Genomic DNA, 23911 nt, shown 5'->3' with positions numbered 1-23911 from the left:
AAAAGTTGAATGTGAAATTTGTTACTGAGGGCAAAAAGGTGCAGAATACAGTCTAAAGCCTTAATTTAGGCTGATTCCTGTGATGTAAATCATCTAATTTAGGACCTTTTTAAGTATTTTTTGAGGTTCTTCTGACAAACACTAAGGAACTAAAAATAATCTGTGATCAGAGCTGCAGCAGGTTTTTATTCAGTCAGACACTTGAACGTCTCAATCATTCAGCAGCTAATTAAACCAAACAAACACTGCTGCAGCTCCTCTCAGTGGTTTCATTTTCATATTCAGCTCAGAGAAACGGAATTAATGAGCTGCTCTGCTGAAGATGAATCATTCCAACCAGCTGTAGTTCTAACCTCCTCCTATAGAGGGAGACACAGTGCTGTTCTGTACATCAGTTTTTTCTGCTCCGAATGAACCTTCATAGGACAGAAAGCTGGATAAACGGAAGGGAATGACAGAAATCTGCATTTTCCTGTTATTTCTGATCATTTAACAAAGATGTACATTATGATCGACTAAATGAAACCTAAAATGTACGAAACTGGTTCAAAAATTCCTCTGTGCAGGAAAAAGCCTCGCAAAGATGTCTTAGAGGAGCAGGTGTTTTGCATTTCTGTATTTGTCGAGGTGGTTATGACAGCTCTGGGTAAACGTTCAACGCTCATTTCAGCGCGTTAATAGGTGGTCTCAGAACTATTACAGACAATGGAAGGATCATTTACCTGAGACATTTAACTGCTGCAGTTTGACTGTTGAAACTGAGATACATCCCATAATATTGATGGTCTAAGTTGGCTATAAAACTGATTGCAAAATTTGGATTTCTGTCATTTTGGGTGGGATTTAAGTCTTTTTGGATCATTTTTTAAAAATTATTTTGGGAAACCTTTAGTCATTTTGGAAAACTTTTGAGCAAGTCTCGATCATCATCAATGTTTAGGTCATTTCTCACCTCTTTTTTTTTCCCATTTTGGAGAAATTAAGAGACATTTCGAGACAATTGTTAAGTAGTTTTGGCCAAACAGAAACACATCCAGGGTACCAATGATTGTGTCTAGGACTCTACCATTCAAACTATGATACATCCCATAATATTGATGTTAAAAGTTGGTTATAGATGAAAAAATTGTCTGAAATTGTTCTAAATAACTTTAAATGACTAAACAATAGTTCAAAATGAGTCAGAATTGTCCCAAACTTTTCAGAATTTGCCAAACTGACAAATTCTAGTCCACAGTGACTCTTAAAATGCACCCAAAAATCACCAAAATGGCTTCAAATGAGTCCAAAATTACTCCGAAATTGTCTAGAATTATTTTAAGATTGTCAAAAATGATTCAGCAACTGTTACGAAGGAAACTGGAAGTGTGATTAAAACTAAAATCTGCCCAAACTGATTCATAAGTTGTTCAGAATTACATGAAAATAGTTTTATTATAGAAAAAAATTGTGCGTAACAAAACCAGATTTAGTGACACCTGGATGGATGTAGAACTGATCTGTGTCAATTTCTAACAGAACTTAAATGTGTTTTTCATTCATCAGAAATTAATTAAATAAACATCTAAATTACCTAAATGTTGTCCAAAATAACATAAATTGTTAAAAATCGCTCCAAATCTGGATGTGACGCCCGGATGGATTCAAAATTAATTTGCTTGCAACTTTTAACAGAACTCATATGCATGTTTTATCCATCAAAATATGAGGAAAATAAAAGATAAGCGGCACAAATTTCTTAAAATTTGTCAATAGTGACAAATATCTTTCAAAAATGACTCCACAAAATGTTCAAAATGTCATGAAGGTTCTAAAATTACTCAAATTTGTAAAAAAAAAAAGACCCAATTCAACAAAAATGTGTCTGTCTGCTGGATGTGAGGCTCAGAAATGATGGAAGAAGTCCATTAAAAAGTGATAAACCTGCACTTTTAAATGATGAATTATCAGAAAACAGAAACACATCCAGAAAACCAGTGATTGTTTCTACGACTCTGTGCTGTGTCAATAAGCTGCTGCAGTTTTACTGTTCAAACTGTCATAAATCGCATAATATTCATGCTCACAGATGGTTCTGGAGAAAAAAACAGTCCGAAATTGCCAGAAATTGTCCTAAATGACTTTAAATGTGTCCAAAATTACTTAAAACAGTTCAGAATGACACAAAAAATGGTCAAAGTGACTCAAAATTGTCCAATACTTTTCAGAATTTACCAGACGGACAAACTGTAGTCCACCCTGACTCAAATTTACCCCAAAGATCACAAAAATGGCTTAAAATTAGTCCACATGTATTCAGAAATTGTCTAAAATTACTTTAAAATTGTCAAAAATGACTCAAAAAATGTTGAGGATGACCAAAAATCTGCTCAAACGGACTCACAAATTGTTCAGAATGACATGAAAATAGTTTTATCATAGAAAAAAATGGAGCATAGCAAAACCAGATTTAGTGTTTAGACTGAGACACCTGGATGGATGTAAACTGATCTGGAGTCAGTTTTTTAGCAGAACTCAGATGTGTTTCTCCTCCTAAATGTCCTGGTTCTATCTGCTGGACTGATGAAGTTCTGAGGCTCAGAAATGATGGAAAACGTCCATTAAAGTGATAAATCTGGACCCTCCTCTATGGATGAAGGTAGAACTCTGATCATTGATGAAGTTACTGCAGATGAAGAATAAAATGGTTCTAAGGAGCTCTATTAGGAGTTTTCCTCATTTAAAATCCTTAAAAACTGTCACCACACAGTTAAATCGGCAGCACTGAACTCATCGATGCAGCAGCTTCCATCCATTTAGAGCTGCTTTAGTAACGACAAGATCAGGACAAAACCAGCAACAGAACCTCTGCTTCCTCTGCTTCCTCTGGTTCCGTTTCCAGCCTTCGGGCCAACAACGATCGGTGGAGACTGGATGTCGCCGCTCTGCTCTCATTAAATTAGTGCTGAAATCAGAGCTGCAGCTGCTGACAGGAGCTTCATGGACGCTGATGGATCCTAATCAGATGTGAAGATGTGCTGATAAAGGAGGAGCTGATGAGCTGAGAGCTCTGAGGGACGGCTGGTGCATTAGCAGCTCCCATCCAGAGGTAATGGTCTGGAAAACGATCCTCTGGGCTGCATGAGATCACCGTGCAGCGCTCAGACCTGCCAACAGGAGGCGCTACAGCCTCCACCGAGCCTGCAGATGGTGATGATGTTTGCTGGCCTGTTTACTCTCCATTACAGACACTTTGACAGCTTTTATTTGCAAACAGAAAACAGAAAAAGAGTGATGCAAAATGACAAAAACAACAAACAATATGAACAAAATGGGGAAAAAATGTCCCACAGACTCACAAAACAACACAAAACTGATGCAAAGTGACAGAAGGGAGACAAAAAATGACAAAGATGAGCAGAAATAATGTCCTGAAGACACATGAAAACCATAAAAGTAAACCACAAAAACGGCACAAAACATCTAAATCTAGACACAAAGCTGAAAAGGATGCACAAATCACACAAATGAGACTCGCGGACCTGATGCAAAATGACAGAAAGGAGACCAGAAATGACAAAGATGAGCAGAAAAAAGAAAAACCAGACACAAAAACAAGAAAACGAGTTGCAAAATGACCAAACAGATGAATTTTCTTGTCACAAACAGACTAAAACTGGACCAAAGACACATAAAAAGCATTAAAAACAAGACAAAGCAAGACACACAATGTCTAAATCGAGACACATCGCAAAAAAATGACACAAAAAACAAGACAAAATAGAGACAAAAATCACAAAAATGAGACTCGAAATGCCATAAACCAGATGAAAAACAAGACAACAGAAAAAGACAGACGCAAAATGACAAAAATGACAAGCAAAATGAGGGAAGAAAATGGCCCAGAGTCTCACAAAGCAACACAAAGCTGATTCAAAATGACAACATTAGACAAAAAATGCCAAAGAAGAGCACAAAATAAGAAAAACAGACGCAAAATGTCTAAATTTAGACATAAAGGACACATAAAACAAGAAAAATGAGACAAACTAGGAGAAAGCGTTACAAAATGACAAAAAAGACAAACAAAATGAGTAAAAAAAATCCAAAAGACTCTCAAAACATCACAAAGCTAATGCAAAATGACAGAAGTTGGACAAAAAATGACAAAGATGAGCAGAAAAAAGAAAAAAAACACAAAAACAAGAAACGAGTTGCAAAAAGACCAACCAGATCAGTTTGAATCCGTCCAGGTGTCAGTCTGAACACTAAATCTGTTTTTTATTCATTTTCTCCAATGCCAACTTTAATTATCAATATTTCGGGATGTTTCACGATTAAACTAAAACTCAAATTTCATCAAATGTACTTCAGTGTTAGCATCAGGAAATGAAAGATTTGTGCAATAAAATGCAGAAAATGATTCTTCAAAAACATCGAAAGTGAAAATAAACGTGTTTAAACTGGACACTGTATTTAAAAGTTGTATTATCTTTAAAAAAAAACTGCAATTTTACACCATTTATCAGCCAATAATGGTACAATCAGAAAGAATAATCAGATTTCCAACTGTCCTTGAAATCATCGCCTGTGAAGTTTCCATTAGAAAATTAAAGAAATCTAAACTAAAAATCTAATTTGATTAAATTCACTTCAGCTTCAGCATCAAGAAATAAAAGATTATTGCAATAAAATATGGAAAGGATTCCTAGAAACTACTTGATCGATAAAATAAACAGATTCTTCTTTAAAATCTGAACCTTTAAAGACGTGCTTTCTTTCATAAAATCGCCAATATATTGATATATTTCAATTAGTTTGTTTAGTTTCTTGGATGTTTTATGTGTGATAAGATTAATTAAAGGTTTCTGTTTATGTTTGAAGACTCAGGATGTTTGTTTTATCCATTAAAAGTGAAATTAATAGAATTAGAAGATTTAATTTTCTTCTTTATGAGGAAAAGGTGCTCATTTACTCTCACTCTACTAAATGTCTTTTGGGAATAAATGAATGTCTGCAATAGTAAAGTTAAATATATTTATCTCCTCAGATGTTTACATGTTAGAGTTAGTCGTTTAAATTGCATTAAGTTCAAGTTTACATTTATTGTTTTGCAAAGAAATGAAAGTTTATTTACATTAAAAAGCTGCATAAAAACATTTAAATTAGAATTAAAAAGGAAAGATTACAGTAGAATTAATAGAAAAGCGGCTCATTAGTTGAAAAGACATTGATTCTTTTGCAGTTTAACTTTAATTAGAAGCAGCATGTGACGGTGTTTTCTCTCATTGAGCCTCATTGATTCCTTCTAAGAGGCTGAACGGACCTCCGACTGAGATCTAACTCACTGACAGCAGATTAATAAATCATGATCTCAGTGAAAGAGGCTGATGTCTAATTCATGGACCTGTTTCCTCCTCAGCCTCCTTCCCCGTCCACGGCTGGGTTCCTCCGTCTCCGGCTCGACTCTCTCTGAGCTCCGTGGACGAAACCACCGAAGGACCGGAGGCCACGACCCGATCCAGACCTGGAGACGAGCATCAGTGGATGGTGAGAGGAAGGCACAACGTGGGCGTTAAAGTCTCCTGATTTAAGGTTTCCTCTGAAAATAAACCTCAGAATTAAAATAAAATACAGAAAATTAGTTCATAGTTGAAATAAAAGTGTTAAAACTGAATCCAAAAGCCACCACAGAGTTTAAAAGACACATAAATCAACACAAAACTGATGCTACATGACAGAAGAGAGACAAAAAAACAACAAAGGCGAGCAGAATACAACAAAAGCCAGACACAAAAACAAGAAAACAGGTCACAAAATGGCCAAAAATGTCCCAAACACTCACAAAACAACACAAAACTGATCCAAAATGACAGAAGGAAGACAAGAAATGACACAGTTGAGCAGAAAACAAGAAAAGAAAGTCAGAAAATGTCTAAATATAGACACAAAAGAAGAAAACAAGACACAAAACAGAAAAAGAGAGATGCAAAATGACACAAAACAACAAACAAAATGAGCATAATGAGGAAAAAATGTCCTAAATACTCACAAAGCAACAAAAAACTGATGCAAAATGACAGAAGAGCAACATAAAAAATGAAGTGTCGAAATGGCCACCCAGATCAGCTTTCATGTCAAAAACAGACTAAAACTGTACCAAAGACACATAGAAACCATTAGAACTTCACACTAAATGACAGAAATGACACAAAACAAGAAAAGCAACACACAAGATGTCTAAAAGGACGCGCAAAACAAGAAAAATGGGAGGAAAAACTCCCACAAATGAGACACGAAATGCCAAAGAATAGAAAAAAACAGGAAAATCAAGACACAAAACAGAAAAAGAGAGACACAAAAACAACAAACAAAATGAGGAAAAAAAATATCCCAAAGACTCACAAAGCAACACAAAACTGATGCAAAACGACAGAAGGAAGACAAAAAAAGTTAAGCAGAAAACAAGAAAAAACAGCAACAAAATGTCTAAATCTAGACAGAAGAATGAAAATGAGACATGAAACACCAAAAAATACAAAAGACAAGAAAACAGATTCAAAATGAAAAAAAAAACGACACACAAAATGAGGAAAAAAAGTTCTAAAAATTGGTATCAGACGAAGACAGATGGAATAACATCCATAAAATTAGTTTATAGTTGAAATAAACAAGTTAAAACTGAACGTAAAACCCACCACAGGGTTTAAAAGACATGTTTTTCTTCATAAAAATCTCCATGATTACGTCATTTATCAGCCAGAAACTACAAAAACACAAAGAAACCTTCAAATTTTCAACTCTCCAGTTAGAAAATGAACCATTTCAAAGCTAAAAATCATCTTTTTTCTACATGTTTTTTTTTACAAGATTTGCCCAAAATGAACATTTTGCACCAGATCCTGTTAAATATTTAAAGTTCTGATCTCCGTCAACAAGATCATCGGAGATCAGAGGATTAAAAATATTCCTCCTGTCCAGTCGACTTCATTGAAATCCTCCACGATTATTGGTTCTTCTTCTCCTTCTTCTTCTCCTCCTTCATCTTCTCCTTCTTCTCCTCTTTTATTCCTCCTCCTCTGTCCAGGAGGAGTTCAGTCATCCTGTGGAGAGTTTGGCCCTGACAGTCGATGAGGTCATCAACGTGCGCCGGGTTCTGGTCAAAGCGGAGATGGAGAAGTTCCTCCAGAGCAAAGAGCTTTACAACAACCTCAAGAAAGGAAAGGTACCAGGAGAACCTCAGGAGAACCTCAGAGCTGGTTCTGTTTCTGTTCTCGGTAACTTTGGATCTGCTTCCTGCAGGTTTGCTGCTGCTGTAGAGTCAAGTTTCCTCTGTTCTCGTGGCCGTCCACCTGCTTACTCTGCAAAAGGTACCAAATAAAACCTGAATCTCTCTCTATAACTTTAAAACCTTAGTAGAACTTGGAGGTAATGTTAGCTAATGTCTGTAAATTTCAATAAATATAAAAAAATAACGTGACTGCATCTGTTCCTCCTCTATTACTGTAGCTGCTAGCTGTTAGCTATTAGCTTGGAGGGAAGATACCACTCATATTTGTGTGTGTAAATGTAAACAAAGATGGCTAACACAAGCGAGCTGACAGCCACTGCTTGTTTTTGTTTTTTAAGGAAGAAAAGCAGCTCCAGAGCGTAAAAAGCCATCTGAGTGTCCTGTGAGAGAATTAATTTATCAATTATGTTGACAACAGTAAATTTTGGTCAGTTACAAAGTCATAATATCAACATATTTACCAAAATTTTAAGTTAAAATCTTCTCTTCAGGAGCTTGCAGCTGGTTAGCTAGCTAACAGTGTGGATTATTTAGAGTAAATTCAATTTATTTATTTTTTTTACAAAATTTAACTCTATTCTTTGTTTAAACCTCCTCTTGTCTGTTTACTGTTTTGTCAGACTTGTTTCAGTGCTGCATGGTTCAGTTTTTTTTTAAACAATAAATTAGCTGCTAATAATAATGAGACGACAAGCTAACTCTAATGTTAGCTCACCCAGGAGTTAGCCACTGATGCTAAAGTAATTTAAACTGAGACAAAACAACCAAAACAAGACAAATAAAATGTAAAATGTCAGAAAGGAGACAAATATTTATCATGAAAAGTCTTCTTTACAGAGGTTAGCAGCTGGTTAGCTAGCCAAAGTGTGCATTATTTAATATAAATACAATTTCGATTGACACAGTTTTGCTGTTTATTCTTTGTTAAAATCCCCTTTTGTCAGTTTACTGTCTTTTATTTATTCAGCACTGAATTGTTCAGTTTCTTGTGAAAACAATAACGTAGCTACCTGTGAGTTAGCCGCTGATGCTAAAGTCATTTAAAACAGTGATTTCTCTGTGATTTACAGACAGATTACAGTCAGCCTGGTTTCACACTGTTAGCTCCACGGTTATAGACTACAGACTTTATCGCTGTCGCCATGGTTACTACAGAGCTGGAAGGAACCAAACAGCCTGAACAGAGAGCAAAGTCAGACTAAGATATGAATATAAACACATTTAGGCTTTTAAATGTTATAATTAAGGCTTATAGAAATATTTACTTTCAAAACAGAATTTATTGATTTCTGTATTAGTGAAATATTTTACAAGACAGATTCCCCCTTTAGTTTAATAAGAAAATATGTATTTAGCATTAACAGGTGTATTAATCAGTTTTTATTCTGTTTCCAGATCAGTTTGTGGATCCTGCAGTGCAAAGGTAACTTTAAAACTAATCATTCTGTGATTATTGACTTTGTTTTCAGCTTTTTTACCTGATATTGCTTTTTTTAGCTTCTGTACCGTTACTTTTTTAGCATTAGTGTTTAAAATAATTCTGTCTCGTCATTGTTTATCTATTTTAATAGGTCTATTTCAGTTTTTTAAAGGTATTATCCCAAAATAAACACTGTTTTTTTTACAGTTTGACTGTCATTTATTAAGGAGTTTGAGTTACGCTAAGCTAAAGATGCTATAAAAATAAAGTTTGTTTAATTATAAACAACACCAGGAGTTGATTTAACTCCCCAGTGCAGTTCAGTTTGCTCATTAACTGAAACTAAAGTCTGTTTCATACAAATTCAGTCTTTAAGGTGATCAGTGGCAAATATATAAAATTAGGGAGTAAACTTCCCATTTTGTAATTAATACAAGTCCATATTTAAGCCATTTAAACCACACTAAACACTTTATTTCACCATAAAAAACAGATTTCTGATCATAGCAACAAGAGAAGCAGTTTTCACCCTAAATATGTGCCAATGAAATGCTTATTTCCCTTAAATGTGGGCATTTGACATATTTTATTTACTCAAAAACGCATGAATTAAACAAATTTGGCTCAAGACAATTTAGTAGAATTATTTGCCATCTTCTTTGTAACTTTGATTCTGTGAGTTTTATGTGAAATTAGATGTTTATAGTGTTTATTTGTAAATAACAATATCTTCCAGCATTATTTTTTAGTTGATTACAGTCAAGTGAAACGTGTTTGCGTCAAAATTTCGCTTGAAGTTTGATTTACCTGTGGGTAAGAAATGCTGAAAACAAGGAAATGTAGAATTTTGAGCTTCATCCTTTGCGTTTTTAGTTGAAAATTAAATCCAAAGTACTTATTTTCACATAAATTGTGTGTTTAATGACCAATATTAGAATGAATTGTGTAATTTTTGCATCTAAATGTGTTTAATGTGTGCCATTAATCATGTTTCTGTGGATTTATTAAATAGAAAAATGTAAAGTAATGAAGGATTTAAACTGAATAATGCACCTCTTATTAAATCTGTTTTGTTCCAGGCTGCTTTGTGTTTCTGTTGACGTTGATTCTTGTGTTTCTTTTGCTGGTTTTCATTCGTTGCTTCAGTTCCGGCTGTTGGATGTTTGGTTCTGTAGGTTTGGATTCTACGTTTTGTGCTGTTACTCCTTATTGTGGTCGTTTTTTGTTGTCGTGTGATTCTGTTTTGCGTTGCTTCGTGTCTGTGTGTGAGTCTATAAATACGTGAGAACATGGTTTGGTTCTGGTTTCTGACTGTTTTCTTGTCGTTCGGCCTCCAGATGAAGATTCCCTCTAAGAAGATGGCCCATATCCCCGTCTACACCGTCGGCTTCCACAGCACCCCAAAGAGCCACGGACACAAAAGCCAAGTTTATAAGTGAGTCTGAGTTTGTCTAAAGAGACGCTTTGTACAGTAAAACCTCGTTCAGATACTAAATATGTAACATTACTGCTTCATCAGTCTGTTAAAGTCATTTGTCACGTTCTTGTGAGATTAAACAGTCATGAAGTGATGTAAAATACATATTAATGCACTAATAAAAGACTAAATGTTAACTCACAACAGCTTATCTTTCTAAATAAATAATTTTTTATTCTACTTTTTTAGTAGATACACAGATCATTTACGCTTCATTTGTTATCAGAAGTGTTCCAAGTTTCTATCATGCAGTTAAAAATGGTAAAAGTTTTTTGGAGCGAAGAACAAGAATGACTAAAAACTGTAAATTACACACCAATCAACACAAACAAGACGAAAAATGTGACAAAAATAGAGACAAAATATTCACAAAGTGACACAAAACTAAATGTAAGAAGTGAGACGAGAGAAAAATAAGAGACAGATGAGGCATAAAGTTATGCAAAAGACACATAAAACAATAAAAATATAATAAATTAATAAAAGTAAACAAATCACTAAGCAACAAAAAGTTAGACAAAATTACACAAGTAAGATACAAAAGAAAATTAGAACAAGACAAGTAAGACATAAAACAACAAAAACAATTCACAAAACAACAAAAACAAGACACAAAATGAAGCAAATCTGATACAAAATGACAAAAATGAGATATAAAACAACAAAAACAAGACACAAAATGAAGCAAATCTGATACAAAATGACAAAAATGAGATATAAAACAACAAAAACAAGACACAAAATGAAGCAAATCTGATACAAAATGACAAACATGAGATATAAAACAACAAAAACAAGACACAAAATGAAGCAAATCTGACACAAAATGACAAACATGAGATATAAAACAACAAAAACAAGACACAAAATGAAGCAAATCTGACACAAAATGACAAACATGAGATATAAAACAACAAAACAACATGACCAAAACGAGGCACAAAATGATCAAATATGACACAAAATGACAAAATTGAGACAAAAAACTTATTTAATTAGACACAAAAACAGACAAACTACATTTGTAGTTAATGCAGTTATTAAATAAAAAATATTCTTAGAATATTTCCAGTACTAAACAGTAACCCTCATATTCTAACATCCATCAGTTACACAGGGATTCCTTTAGATGCTGATAGTTAAAGTCTCAGAACTTTATTTTTTCTGTCTCTGACCGTTTATTGAAGCTAACGAGGATTTTCTAATTAACTCCCATCAGATTAAAACAGCTGCAGAGGCTTTTATTTTCCAGAGCAGCTTCCTGTTGGTCAGCAGCAGATGGAAAGCCGGTTAAGAACGCAGGTTAAGTCTATTTAAGTCTGTGACTGCTAACCTCCTCCAAACCCACCAATCACAGGTCGCCTTCTTCAGTCCCATCACCCCCCGCCGCCCCGCCTTACATAAGCAGCCTCTTCCAGCCTCTAAGCAGCCATGATGTAATAATTAGCCAGCTGTCGTTAATATCCTGCGGAGAGCTGAACCCAGACCTGCCGTCCGACGCCACAAACGCTGGATTTATGGCAGCGGACGCTATTTTAATCACAGCATCTGACCTTAATCTGCTCCGCCGGGGTCTAACCAGCACTTCAAATGAGCTTAGGAAGATCAGGAGAGGCTGCGCTTCTCCAGATGTTCTGCTGATCTGTTTGTCTTTTCCTGAAATTAATCACTTCTGTTCTCACAACAAACATATTAAGGACAAACAGAAACGACAGCGCTGATGTTGTATGAAAAGGTTTAGACTCATTCCAGGCTTTTGGACGCAGAAAAGTGCAGCTAATCTTTAAAGTTTTAACTGAAGCTGCATCAGTTAGTAGATAATCTGTCAATTATTATGTTAATCAACGACTATTATAAGTCTCACATGGAGTTTATTCATGCAGCACATTTAAAACGGGCAAAGTCAGCCGTCAGGCAGCAGCAAAATAAGAACTGAAAGAATGAATTTGCCCCCCCAAAAAAAACGTCAAAAGCCACTGAAAACATGTCAACAGAGGAAATACTGAAACTAAAACTACAGATATTCTGTTTAATGTAGGAGGAAAAAAACGGAGAAAAATCACGTTTAAGCAGCTGCATTTAGACACAAAACAACAAAATAAGAAACGAAATGACAAAATACGAAACAATGACAAAACCAAGTCACAAATCTGCAAAAATGAGAAACATGACACACAAAATGATGAAATGAGACAAAAAATGGACAAATTAGCGCAAAACAGCAAAAATGATAAAATGAGACAAATGAGAGACAAAACGACATAAATTAGACACAAAGGACAAAAATCATTCACAGAAAGACAAGATGAGATATAAAACAGCAAAAACATGACACAAAATGACAAAAAAATGAGACAAATTAGACAAAACAACAAAAAATGATTCATAAAACAACAATTGATAAAAAAATAACAAAAACAATTAACAAGACAAAAATGACACCAAAAAACAACAAAAATGACACAAAATTACCAAACGAGACACTAAATTACTGAAACAAGGCATTAGATGCAGCGGACTCGACACAAAACGACACAATTGAGACAGAATGACACATAAGACGCAAAATGAGACAAATGAGACAGGAAACAACAAAAACATGACAAAATTAGAAAAACAATTCACAAAAAACAAAAAAAACAGACATGCAACAACAAAAATAAGACACAAATGACCCAAACAAGACACAAAATGACAAAAATTAGATTAAAAAGAAATACAAAAACAATACAAAGCGGCAAGAAATTGTACAAGACCAAAATGAGATGCAAAATGAGACAAGTGAGATACAAAACAACAAAATGATTCATAAAATAGACAAATTAGACACAAAATATTTTACAAAAAGACAGAAATGAGGCACAAAATGACAAAAAGTGACACAAACGAGACAAATTAGATACAAAAGACAAAAAATGTTCCACAAAAAGACAGAAATGAGACACAAAATGAAAAAAGCAATTCACAACATGACAAAAATGGCATTAAAAAAAACAAGACACAAAATGACAAAACGTGACACAAACGAGACAAATTAGATACAAAACAACAAAAAATGTCCCACAAAAAGGCACAAAATGACAAAAGGGGAGATAAAGTGTCTAAAATGAGCTGAAATCGCAGACAGAGAGAGTTTTCTTCCTGAAGAGGGCTTTTACTTCAACTTTATTTGCCCCTTGAAGGGCAATTTGTTGTGCGACACCAGATGCAAGTTCAAGTTTGGGTTTTTTTTGGGAGAAAATAGTTTTGGATGCCAGGAACTGCTGCACAAAACATACAATACAAACAATAAACATCCTGTTTACTGAGCACGGCTCTAGTAGCAGGTTAGCTTTAGCACTAAATGTAGCGTAGCATCCTGCGTCAGACGACATCTTTGCTGCACGTTCTGTTTTCATGTTTTTATCTAAATTCTCTCCGACCCTCCGTTGTTTTCTCTGCAGGTCTCTGCAGGGTTTGTCTTTGTGGAGGAGTTTCCTCACCTGTAGTTTGTCATTTTATGTCATGTTTTTGTTGTTTTTTCTGTCATTTTTGTCTTTTTGTAAATTGTTTTGTCTCCTTATGTCATTTTGTGTGTCATTTGAGTTGTTTTGTGTCTAATCTGTGTAACTTTATGTCTTGTTTGGTCATTTTGTGTCTTGGTTTTCTCATTTTTTGTCACGTTTTGTAAATTTGTGTCTCATTTTGTCATGTTGTCATGTTTATGTTGTTTCATGTGTTATTTTTGTTGTTTCATGTGATATTTTTGTGTTTTTCTGACTAATCTTTGACATTTTGTGTCTCATTTTGGTCATTTTGCGTCTTAGTTTTGTTGTTTTATGTCATTTTTGTCTGATTTTGTCATGTTGTGTCATGTTTTTGTTGTTTTTTGTCATTTTGTGTCTCGTTTTGTCATTTTGTGTGTTATTTGTATTGTTTTGTGTCTAATTTGTCTAAATTTATCTCATTTTTGTCATTTGTTGTCATTTTGTGTTACATTTTTGTCTTTTTGTGAATCATTTTTTCATTTTGTGTCTCGTTTGATCATTTTGTGTTTTGTTTTTGTTGTTTTATGTGTCATTTTTGTAAATTGTTTTGTCTCCTTTACATCATTGTGTGTGTCATTTGTATCATTTTGTGAATCATTTTGGGCATTTTGTGAATTGTTTTGTGTTATTTTGTTAATAAAAACAATAAACATCTTGTTTACAAAGCGTAGCTCTAGTAGCAGGTTAGCATTAGCGCTAAATGCAGCGTAGCGTCCTGCTTTAGACGTCGTCTTTGCTGCAGTTCTGTTTTCACGTTTTAATGTAAATTCTTTCTGTTGTCTCTGCAGGTCTCTGCGTAGTTTGTCTCGCCGCTCGGTGGAGGAGGAGTTTCCTCACCTGTACGCTCACGGCTGCACGCTCAGAGACATCTGCGCCGAGTGCACCAAGTTCGTGGCCGACGTGATTTCATCGAGCCGTCGCAGCCTGGACATCCTGAACAACACGCCCAAGAGGGAGGCCCGACCTGCTGCTGCTGCTGCTGCTGGTTCTACTGCTGGTTCTACTGGTTCTGGTCCTGCTGCTCCTCAGAGGCCTCAGCTGCAGCGTCAGGCCAACCTCGAGGCCTTCCCTCCACCTCACCGCGCCGAGACGATCAGCGACCAATGACACTTTATCTGACACACTGTGCACACTTCCACAGGAACAGTCCTTTAAGGGTTCTTTAAAGGTTCTTTAAGGGTTCTTTAAAGGGTTCACGCACAGCAGAATGGTTCTAAACGAGTGAAGAGTGCTTCTCCAAACGCCACTGGGTGGTTTAAAGGTTACGCTCTCATATAGAAACTGTTTTCTGAACCCTTTCTAGCCAGAATCTCAGCACCTCCTCCTCCACACCCGTCATCTTCTCCCTCGTCTCACCCGCCACAGACGCTTCCTCCTGAAGGCCCGACGCTGTTTCATCCACAGCATGACCCCGCCCTCAGAGCAGCCGGAGGTAGCATAGAGCTGTTAGCGTTTTAGCTCCCTGTGGTTGCCTTGTTTTTGTCATGAATGTAACTTAGAGAATTGTAAAAGCTTGTACTCAGCGTTTATTTTCAATCATCCTAAGAAAAGTAAATAAAAAAAGGGATTTGTAACGAGTAGCTGCTGCTGCTGCTTAACGAGGAGTCTTTCCTGCCATCCCGTGCTCGTGAAGTCCGGCTGGACGAGGTCTGACGGTGGCGGCGACACTGTGAATGTAAACGGGTGACGAGCAGACCGAACCCCCGCCTCCGTCACTCTCCCCACGGACGCTTCTGCAATCTGCTCTGGTTTTGTAAACACTAAGTAAACCTCAGCTGCAATAAAACCTGATGACAGACACGACCACGACCCGAGTCTGAGAGTTTTACTGCCGGCTGGGAGGCTGCAGCGGACCTTAGATTACATGTTTACTGCTCCAAAAAATCCTGTAAGGCATCATCGTTTTAGTCCAGTTTTACCCTCGTGTCGTCCTGCAGGTCAAATTGACCCGTTTTAAAGTTGGAAAATGTAAGGGAAAAAAAAAACATATTTTCACAGTGAAAATTTCCACATTTTCAACATTTTTTGGAAAAGTTCCGAACATTTTTTTTCTGGGGGAAAAAAAGGTTTTCTTTAAGAATATTCAGAAAAATCAACCAAAAAATCCAGTGAATTTCACTGGATTTACTTGATTTTTTTCTGAATATTCTTAAAGAAAATCTTAGAAGTTTTACTGATATATATGTGATCACTTCAGATATTTTTTGGATCATTTTTACAAAGTTTTTTTTTTTAATATTTACAAGAATTTTCCTGCTAAATTTGGGGGATTTTTTCATTTTTTTAAATACAACTTTTAAGGGTAATTTTTAAGAAATTATTGGAATTTTCTTCCTAAAGGTTTTTGCAAATTTTCAAAAATTTGGGGAATTTTTTGCAGAATTTTTGGATTTTTATCAATCGAGGAAACTATATTTTTTTTGCTGCTGCCCATAAATGAGGACAGCAGGAGAGTTAAAAAGTGAAAGAAACAGGGAGGCTGTCTTCTGTTCATTCTGATATAAAATAATAGAAAAGCAGCTTAAATTTAACCTCTGAATCCAAAACACCTAAAAATCCACCAACAATTTATGGAAAATGAGCTCAAAATTGAGATATTTAATCAAAAACTGAAAAAAAATCGCAAAAAAATAAAACATCTGCATAAACCAGATTTGCTCAAAAGAAAATTAAATTCAGCTTAATTTGAATTCTAAACCCAAAAACCTGCCAGAAGGTCTTTTATCTGAGACACACACACACACACACACACACACACACACACACACACACACACACACACACACACACACACACACGATTGCCAATAATACAAAATCTGTATTAAGCAGTTTCTGTTAAAAAAAAAAACTAATAGTTTTTCTTAATTTGTCCTTTAAACCCCAAAACCAGGCAGAAGTTTCAAGAGTCAAGTTGTCTTTGAAAAGTAATGGACAATTAAGCAAATATCAACTTAAAGTTGTGATATATTTTCATAAACACAGAAAAAAATGACTAAAATACAACATCTCTATGAACCAGATGTTACGGGCGTTGCCATATTTGGGGTTTCTCCTCCTTTGAGTGCTTGTGTGCTGTGTGAATGTGTGTGTGCGCATGTCCTGTCACTCTCAGGCTGATGACAATCTGTTTCACCTGGAGCTGGAGTAATTAAGAACAGCTGCTGCATGAGAACCAGCCAATCCGGTGCCACGGTGGACCAGTATAAAGACGCCAGCCAGCCTGAGGATGATGAGCTTGTTGCTGTAACCAGCCCTGCTCCTGTGCCTTTGATTAGTGAAACTCTGTTAGAAATCTGGAACTCTTGTACTTTAGGACTCTGTTAGGCTTCAGCACTCTGTTAACTCTTGTGAAAACCTGTGGATTTGGAGGCACTAGTTTTTCGTTTGGTTTTGTCGCACACCGATAGTGTTAGGATTTATATTAGGATTTTCGTTGAGTCTCTTTTTGTTGCCGTTTATATTTTATTTTTACATTTATCAATTGTTGCCTCTCTTTTTGTTCATTATTGTACCTTTTATTTTATATATATTAAAATCTTTAAACCATCTGGGCTTATTATGTTGCCACCCTTACCCACACAACGAGCCACGGTTGTAACACCAGATTTAAAAAAAAAAAAAAAAAAAAAAAAAATTCTGCTAAGCTGGACTTCTGAACCTGCCAGAAAAATCCTCATTTATCAGTCAGAAACAGTAAAAACAGAAATAATTATTAAAATTCTTTGGATGATGAACTAAATCTGAGCTTAAAATTCTGCAAAAGCACCAAAAACACATCTGCATGAACCAGAGTCTGTAAAAGTGTAAATATTCTGCTCAGTTTGAGCCTAAAAGATGCCACAGGACTCGGAAGAAATATTATCTTTAAAAATCAGCCAACAATTAAAGAAAAATGTCTTTAAAACTGTGATATTTCAACAACTTATTGCTCACATGAAGCAGAACTTTTGATTACAGATACAGATTGTTTAGGTCAAACCAAATGAATTTTACTAATCAAAGAGAATATTATTATCCTGCCCTGAACCATGAAGCTCTAACTTTGTGCTGAAACAGTTTTAAAGCTGTGAGTTGATGTAACTCTGAGTTCATGTCCAGTTATTGCAGCATTCAGGCCGCTGCAGCTTTTCATAGAACATTGATGGAGGTGAACCGACCTCCTGATGCAACGACTGGCAGCAAAGAAACGAAAATCGAAAACTCTCAGAGAGACTCTGCTGGAGGTCAGAGGACTGAATGTGTCTGCATGAAATATTACTCTTCTCTAGTCTATGATAGATGCTGAAAAACTGTTAAAAACAGTGACTACATTCAGCTGCATTTAATAAAAATTACAGAAATTACGAGTGCATCTGAAAAAAGAGTTAAATGTTTTCCATCAGTTGTTTAATTAAGTGAAAACTGAAAATGTTATATATTAATTATATAAAAAGTGAAATTTTCAAGCTTTTTTGTATACATTTTGGTGATTGTGGCTTATATCTCAAATTTATTAGAATATTTTATCAATTCAATAACAACAAACAACAACAAAAATGGAATTACAGGACGGAAACTAACGTACACACACATATGAACATGAAAACACTTTCCAAAATACATCATCAAAAAAAATAAAACAAACGTCAAATCAGCATCAAATTTTGGAGTAATTTCTGCATAAAATTAATCAGCAGTTTAACAGATTGTGCTATATTAATGACTCGCAGTGTGATATTAACCGGTAGAAGCTAACGAGACTAAATTAGTACCAACATATTTCAGTTTTTATGTGACACACAGTGAAGCATTTGAAACTGATTACAATACAGAGAAAAAGCTAATAAAGCAGCACAGCTAAAAGCTAATTAGCATAGATTAGCAGAATAGCTGTCACCTTTCTGGTTTAAGTTAACTTCAAATCTCATATTAAATATTCTAATTAAAAACAAACATATCAAGTTGGCTTGTCCACACGTGATCGTTGTGTTGGCAATGTGGTTAAAAATAGCGATGATGACAATAATTAGCCTTAAGCTAACTAGCCTAGCCTTGCAAAGTACACACGTGGACAAAATTGCTGGTACCCCTCAGTTAAAGAAGGAAAAACCCACAATTCTCACTGAAATCACTTGAAACTCACAAAAGTAACAATAAATAAAAATTTATTGAAAATTAAATAATCAAAAACAGCCATTACTTTTGAATTGTTGATTAACATAATTATTTAAAAAAACAAACTAATGAAACAGGCCTGGACAAAAATGATGGTACCTCTATAAAAGATTGAAAACTATTTGACCAGAGTGACATGATTAACTCAGGTGTGTCATTTAATTGACATCACAGGTGTTTCCAAGCTCATAATCAGTCAGTCTGCCTATTTAAAGGGAGACAAGTAGTCACCCTGCTGTTTGGTGAAAAGGTGTGTACCACACTGAACATGGACAACAGAAAGCGAAGGAGAGAATTGTCCCAGGACATCCGAAAAAAAATTATAGACAAACATCTTAAAGGTAAAGGCTATAAGACCATCTCTAAACAGCTTGAAGTTCCTGTGACAACAGTGGCTCATATTATTCAGAAGTTCAAGACCCACGGGACAGTAGCCAACCTCCCTGGACGTGGCCGCAAGAGGAAGATTGATGACAAATTGAAGAGACGGATCGTTGGAATTGTATCCAAAGAGCCCAGAGCAACCTCCAAAGAAATGAAAGGTGAACTCCAAGGCCAAGGTACATCAGTGTCAGATCGCACCATTCGTCGTTGTTTGAGCCAAAGTGGACTTCATGGGAGACGACCAAGGAGCACACCACTGCTGAAAAAAACTCATAAAAAAGCGAGACTGGAATTTGCAAAAATGCATGTTGACAAGCCACAAAGCTTCTGGGAGAATGTCCTTTGGACAGATGAGACCAAACTGGAGCTTTTTGGTAAGGCACATCAACTCTATGTTCATAGACTCAAAAACCAAGCATACGAAGAAAAGAACACTGTCCCTACGGTGAAACATGGAGGAGGCTCAGTAATGTTTTGGGGCTGCTTTGCTGCATCTGGCACAGGGTGTCTTGAAAGTGTGCAAGGTACGATGAAATCTGAAGACTATCAAGGCATTCTGGAGAGAAATGTGCTGCCTAGTGTCAGAAAGCTTGGTCTCAGTCGCAGGTCATGGGTCTTCCAACAGGACAACCATCCAAAACACACAGCCAAAAACACCCAAGAATGGCTGAGAGAAAAGCGTTGGACTATTCTAAAGTGGCCTTCTATGAGCCCAGATCTGAATCCCATTCAACATATGTGGAAGGAGCTGAAACATGCCATTTGGAGAAGACACCCATCAAACCTGAGACAACTGGAGCTGTTTGCTCATGAGGAGTGGGCCAAAATACCTGTTGACAGCTACAGAACGCTCATTGACAAATACAGAAATCCTTTAATTGCAGTGATTGCCTCAAAAGGTTGTGCAACAAAATATTAAGTTATGGGTACCATCATTTTTGTCCAGCCCTATTTCATTAGTTTGTTTTTTTTAAATAATTATGTTAATCAACAATTCAAAAGTGATGGCTGATTTTGATGATTTAATTTTCAATAAATTTTTATTTATTGTTACTTTTGTGAGTTTCAAGTGATTTCAGTGAGAATTGTGGGTTTTTCCTTCTTTAACTGAGGGGTACCAACAATTTTGTCCACGTATGTAGCTGTCGTGTGTCATACACACAATAAAGCAGCTGAAACTGATTAGAATGTAGACAAAAACCGATAACTTTGCACTGCCAAAAGCTAATTAGATGGATAGATTGATACTTTATTAATCTCGAGGGAAATTGAAGTGTTCAGCAGCTTACATACAGCATAAAATAACAAAAAAGGAAGTTAGTAACAATCGACAGTAAAGGTTAGTATATAAACTATTCTAATTTAAGATCCGTAGGGTGCTAAGTGAAATTAAAAATTCAATTTGCAGTATATACACATTTCAGGGCACAGAGGTATAAAAATTAAAGTGAATTAAGTGATAAAAGTGACTTTGACAGGTAGAGGAAAAAAGTTGTATGGAACTACCTGAGGTGCATGGACATGAAGTTTGCAGGAAGTACAACAGTGTTTTTCAAAGGGAAGCAAAACCGAAGTGAAAGTGTGTCTTTCTTGGTGGACATGGCAACACAAGAGGATGATAAAGAAAAGGAGACGGTGGACAAAGGGACAGCAGCAGTGGAGACAAATGGAGCTGTTGTTACTGTTAGACTGGACACAGGAACAGGAACAAAAGCCAGTTTAGTAAATGAACACGACCTCAGAGCCAGGAAGGGAAATGCAAAGCCAGCCAAAGCCTACAACGGACAGCTCTTTGCTGCCGAAGGCACACGCACACTCAAGGTGAAAGTTAAAGCATGTCATGTTTGTTATTGTTCCAAATGGACACGATTCAAGCATGTGAAAAACTGGACCTCATCAAGAGAATGTACATCCCTCCATCCATTCTCTATACACCACTTTATCCTCACTAGGGTCATGGGGGGTGCTGGAGTCTATCCCAGCTGACTCGGGCGAAGGCAGGAGACACCCTGGACAGGTCACCAGTCTGTCACAGGGCTACATATACAGACACACAATCACACTCACATTCACACCTACGGACAATTTAGAGTTACCAATTAACCTCAGCATGTTTTTGGACTGTGGGAGGAAGCCGGAGTACCCGGAGAAAACCCACGCATGCACAGGGAGAACATGCAAACTCCATGCAGAAAGATCCCAGGCCCACCCTGGGATTTGAACCAGGGATCTTCTTGCTGCAAGGCGAAAGTGCTAACCACTACGCCGCTGTGCAGCCCAGAGAATGTACAGTATTAACATAAATGCACATAACAGAGTGGATGCGATAGTGGATCAGTACCCAAGTGTCTTTAACCCTCATGTCGTCCTGCAGGTCAGACTGACCCATTTAAAAGTTTGAAAATGTGGGAAAAAAATAGATATTTTCACAGTGAAACTTCTGATGTCCACATTTTCAACATTTTTGGAAAATCTTTCAACATTTTTTGGTGGATAAAAAGAAATGTTAAAAATGTTCACATAAAAATCAACCAAAATCCAGCGAATTTCACAAGAAAGCAATATTTTTTGGGGCTCAGAAATGAGGACAACAGGAGGGTTAAAGCAAAGGTCCGAAACATTATAATGTCTAACTAGAATTAATGTGAAATATGTTGATGTAACCAACTAGTTCTATTAGCATCTGTATGGAATCAGTAACTGGCTGTCAAATCAATTCAGTACAGTTCAAAAATATTTTGACATTTATTAAGTCAAACAGGTTGTGACCGAGAGAACAAGATTGTGGATACAAGCGGCCGAAATGAGTTTCCTATGTACGGTGTCTGGGTTCAGCCAGAGATGGAGGAGAAGCTCAGACATCCGGAGGAAGCTTGTAGTAGAGACGCTGGTCCTTCACATTAAAAGAGCCAGCTGAGATGGTTTGGACATCTGATTCTGATGCCTTCAGGGAGACTGCCTTTGGAGGTTTTCTGGACACATCTGCCTGGGAGGAGACCCCGAGGCAGACCCAGAACTCACTGAAGGGATTATATATCTCATCTGGCCTGTGAACGCCTCAAGATCCTCCAGGAGGAGCTGGAAAGCGTCGCTGAGGGAAGGGACGTCTGGAATGACCTGCTTATCTGCTGCCTCCTCGATGGATGGATGGATGGATGGATGGATGGATGGATGGATGGATGGATGGATGGATGGATGGATGGATGGATGGATGGACGGATGGACGGATGGATTGATGGATGGATGAGGGATGGATGGATGATGGATGCCACAATATTTTTTGAACCGTACTGCATGTATTTGATTTGACGGTCAGTTTCTGATTCCATGCAGACGCTGGTAGAACTTCTCGGTTACATCAACATATTTCACATTAATTCAGTTAGACGTTATGATGTTCTGGACCTTTGCTTTAATACATTTTCTCTAACTGGACCTCTGAATTTTAGCTGAATACCTCTGCTCTTCTGCATTACATTGTTTTCCCACTTGTCATCAGGTTGGTTTTGGTTTCTAAAGATGTTTTTCATTTTTGTTCTGAAAATTTGACCTTTCTCTCTGTTAAATGTTTTCCATCAGTTGTTTAATAAAGTGAAAACTGAAAATGTTATATATTAATTATATAAAAAGTGAAATATTTCAAGCTTTTTTGTATACATTTTGGTGATTGTGGCTTATATCTCAAATTTATTAGAATATTTTATCAATTCAATAACAACAAACAACAAAAAAAATGGAATTACAGGACGGAAACTAACGTACACACACATATGAACATGAAAACACTTTCCAAAATACATCATCAAAAATTTGACCTTTCTCTCTGTTTTTGCCCTTGCATTCCGAAATTAGTGCTTGATTCAGTCATAATGATAGTGATAATGTTGTGGGTCGGTCTGGGGCTGATTTTTTTTGCCCCAGTGCTGTGGACGGAAAAGACAGAATTGTCATTCCAGACAGTCATGACTGATTTGATCCATTTTAGCCCTCTGACATATTTCTGTTTTTATATTACACACAGTGAAGCTGTTGAATGTAATTATATAAAAAATAACAGATAAATTAACCCTGCTAATAGCTAATTAGCATACATTAGCAGAACAGCTGTAGCCTTCACCTTTGACCTTAGCGTGATTCACAGTGTTTCCTGTGATTAAATCATTTTTAAACACTTCATTTGAGATGCTTTAATTGAATAAATCATAGTAAATATTTTTATGAAGCTGCAGCTTTTCTTCAGGTTTAATAAACTTCCCTTTGCAGCCCCTCCTCTGCTGCTGTTTGTGTTTCAGATCCATTAATAGAGCGTCCAGCATGGTGGACTTAATCAGGCTTTGTCCCAGTCATGGATCCATAAAGCCGCTGTGGGCCTCTGCCTGCTCATCATGAATTAATAATCTACTCGTCTATTGGCTGCTGCTGCTGTTATCCAGCTCCATGAAGCTCAGCGGTTCATCCGTCTGATCAGGAAGGATTAAACATTCACAGTAAGAGAGTAGAAACACGACAGACGTTCACCGCTGGCTGGCTGTGATTTAAGGTGTGTTTTATGGTCCGACAGGTGACAGTACTCTGGTTTCTGACACACCTTTAACCCACCCAGAGGTCCAGGCATTTTAGACTTCATTAATTAAGTTGTTACAGCAGCAGGATATTCAACAAAGTGGTAAACATTAA

General features: G+C 36.4%; 1 protein-coding gene across 1 annotated transcript in view; it reads left to right on the top strand.

Annotated features, from left to right (window-relative positions):
• spire2 (spire-type actin nucleation factor 2) overlaps positions 1 to 15497 on the top strand; it is a 30565-nt gene extending 15068 nt beyond the window's left edge. The window contains 6 exon segments of the mRNA XM_051952177.1: positions 5402 to 5529; positions 7067 to 7204; positions 7282 to 7349; positions 8666 to 8693; positions 10028 to 10125; positions 14483 to 15497. Coding sequence (XP_051808137.1) covers positions 5402 to 5529; positions 7067 to 7204; positions 7282 to 7349; positions 8666 to 8693; positions 10028 to 10125; positions 14483 to 14801 — 779 coding nt within the window. The 3' untranslated portion in view covers positions 14802 to 15497.
• Positions 15498 to 23911: the final 8414 nt, after the last annotated feature.

The sequence above is a fragment of the Acanthochromis polyacanthus genome, chromosome 8 (genome assembly GCF_021347895.1).
Source record: "Acanthochromis polyacanthus isolate Apoly-LR-REF ecotype Palm Island chromosome 8, KAUST_Apoly_ChrSc, whole genome shotgun sequence".
In the NCBI taxonomy this organism is placed as follows: domain Eukaryota; kingdom Metazoa; phylum Chordata; class Actinopteri; family Pomacentridae; genus Acanthochromis; species Acanthochromis polyacanthus.
Note: the sequence above shows the minus strand (reverse complement) of the source record. Positions and strands in the feature narration are given on the sequence as shown.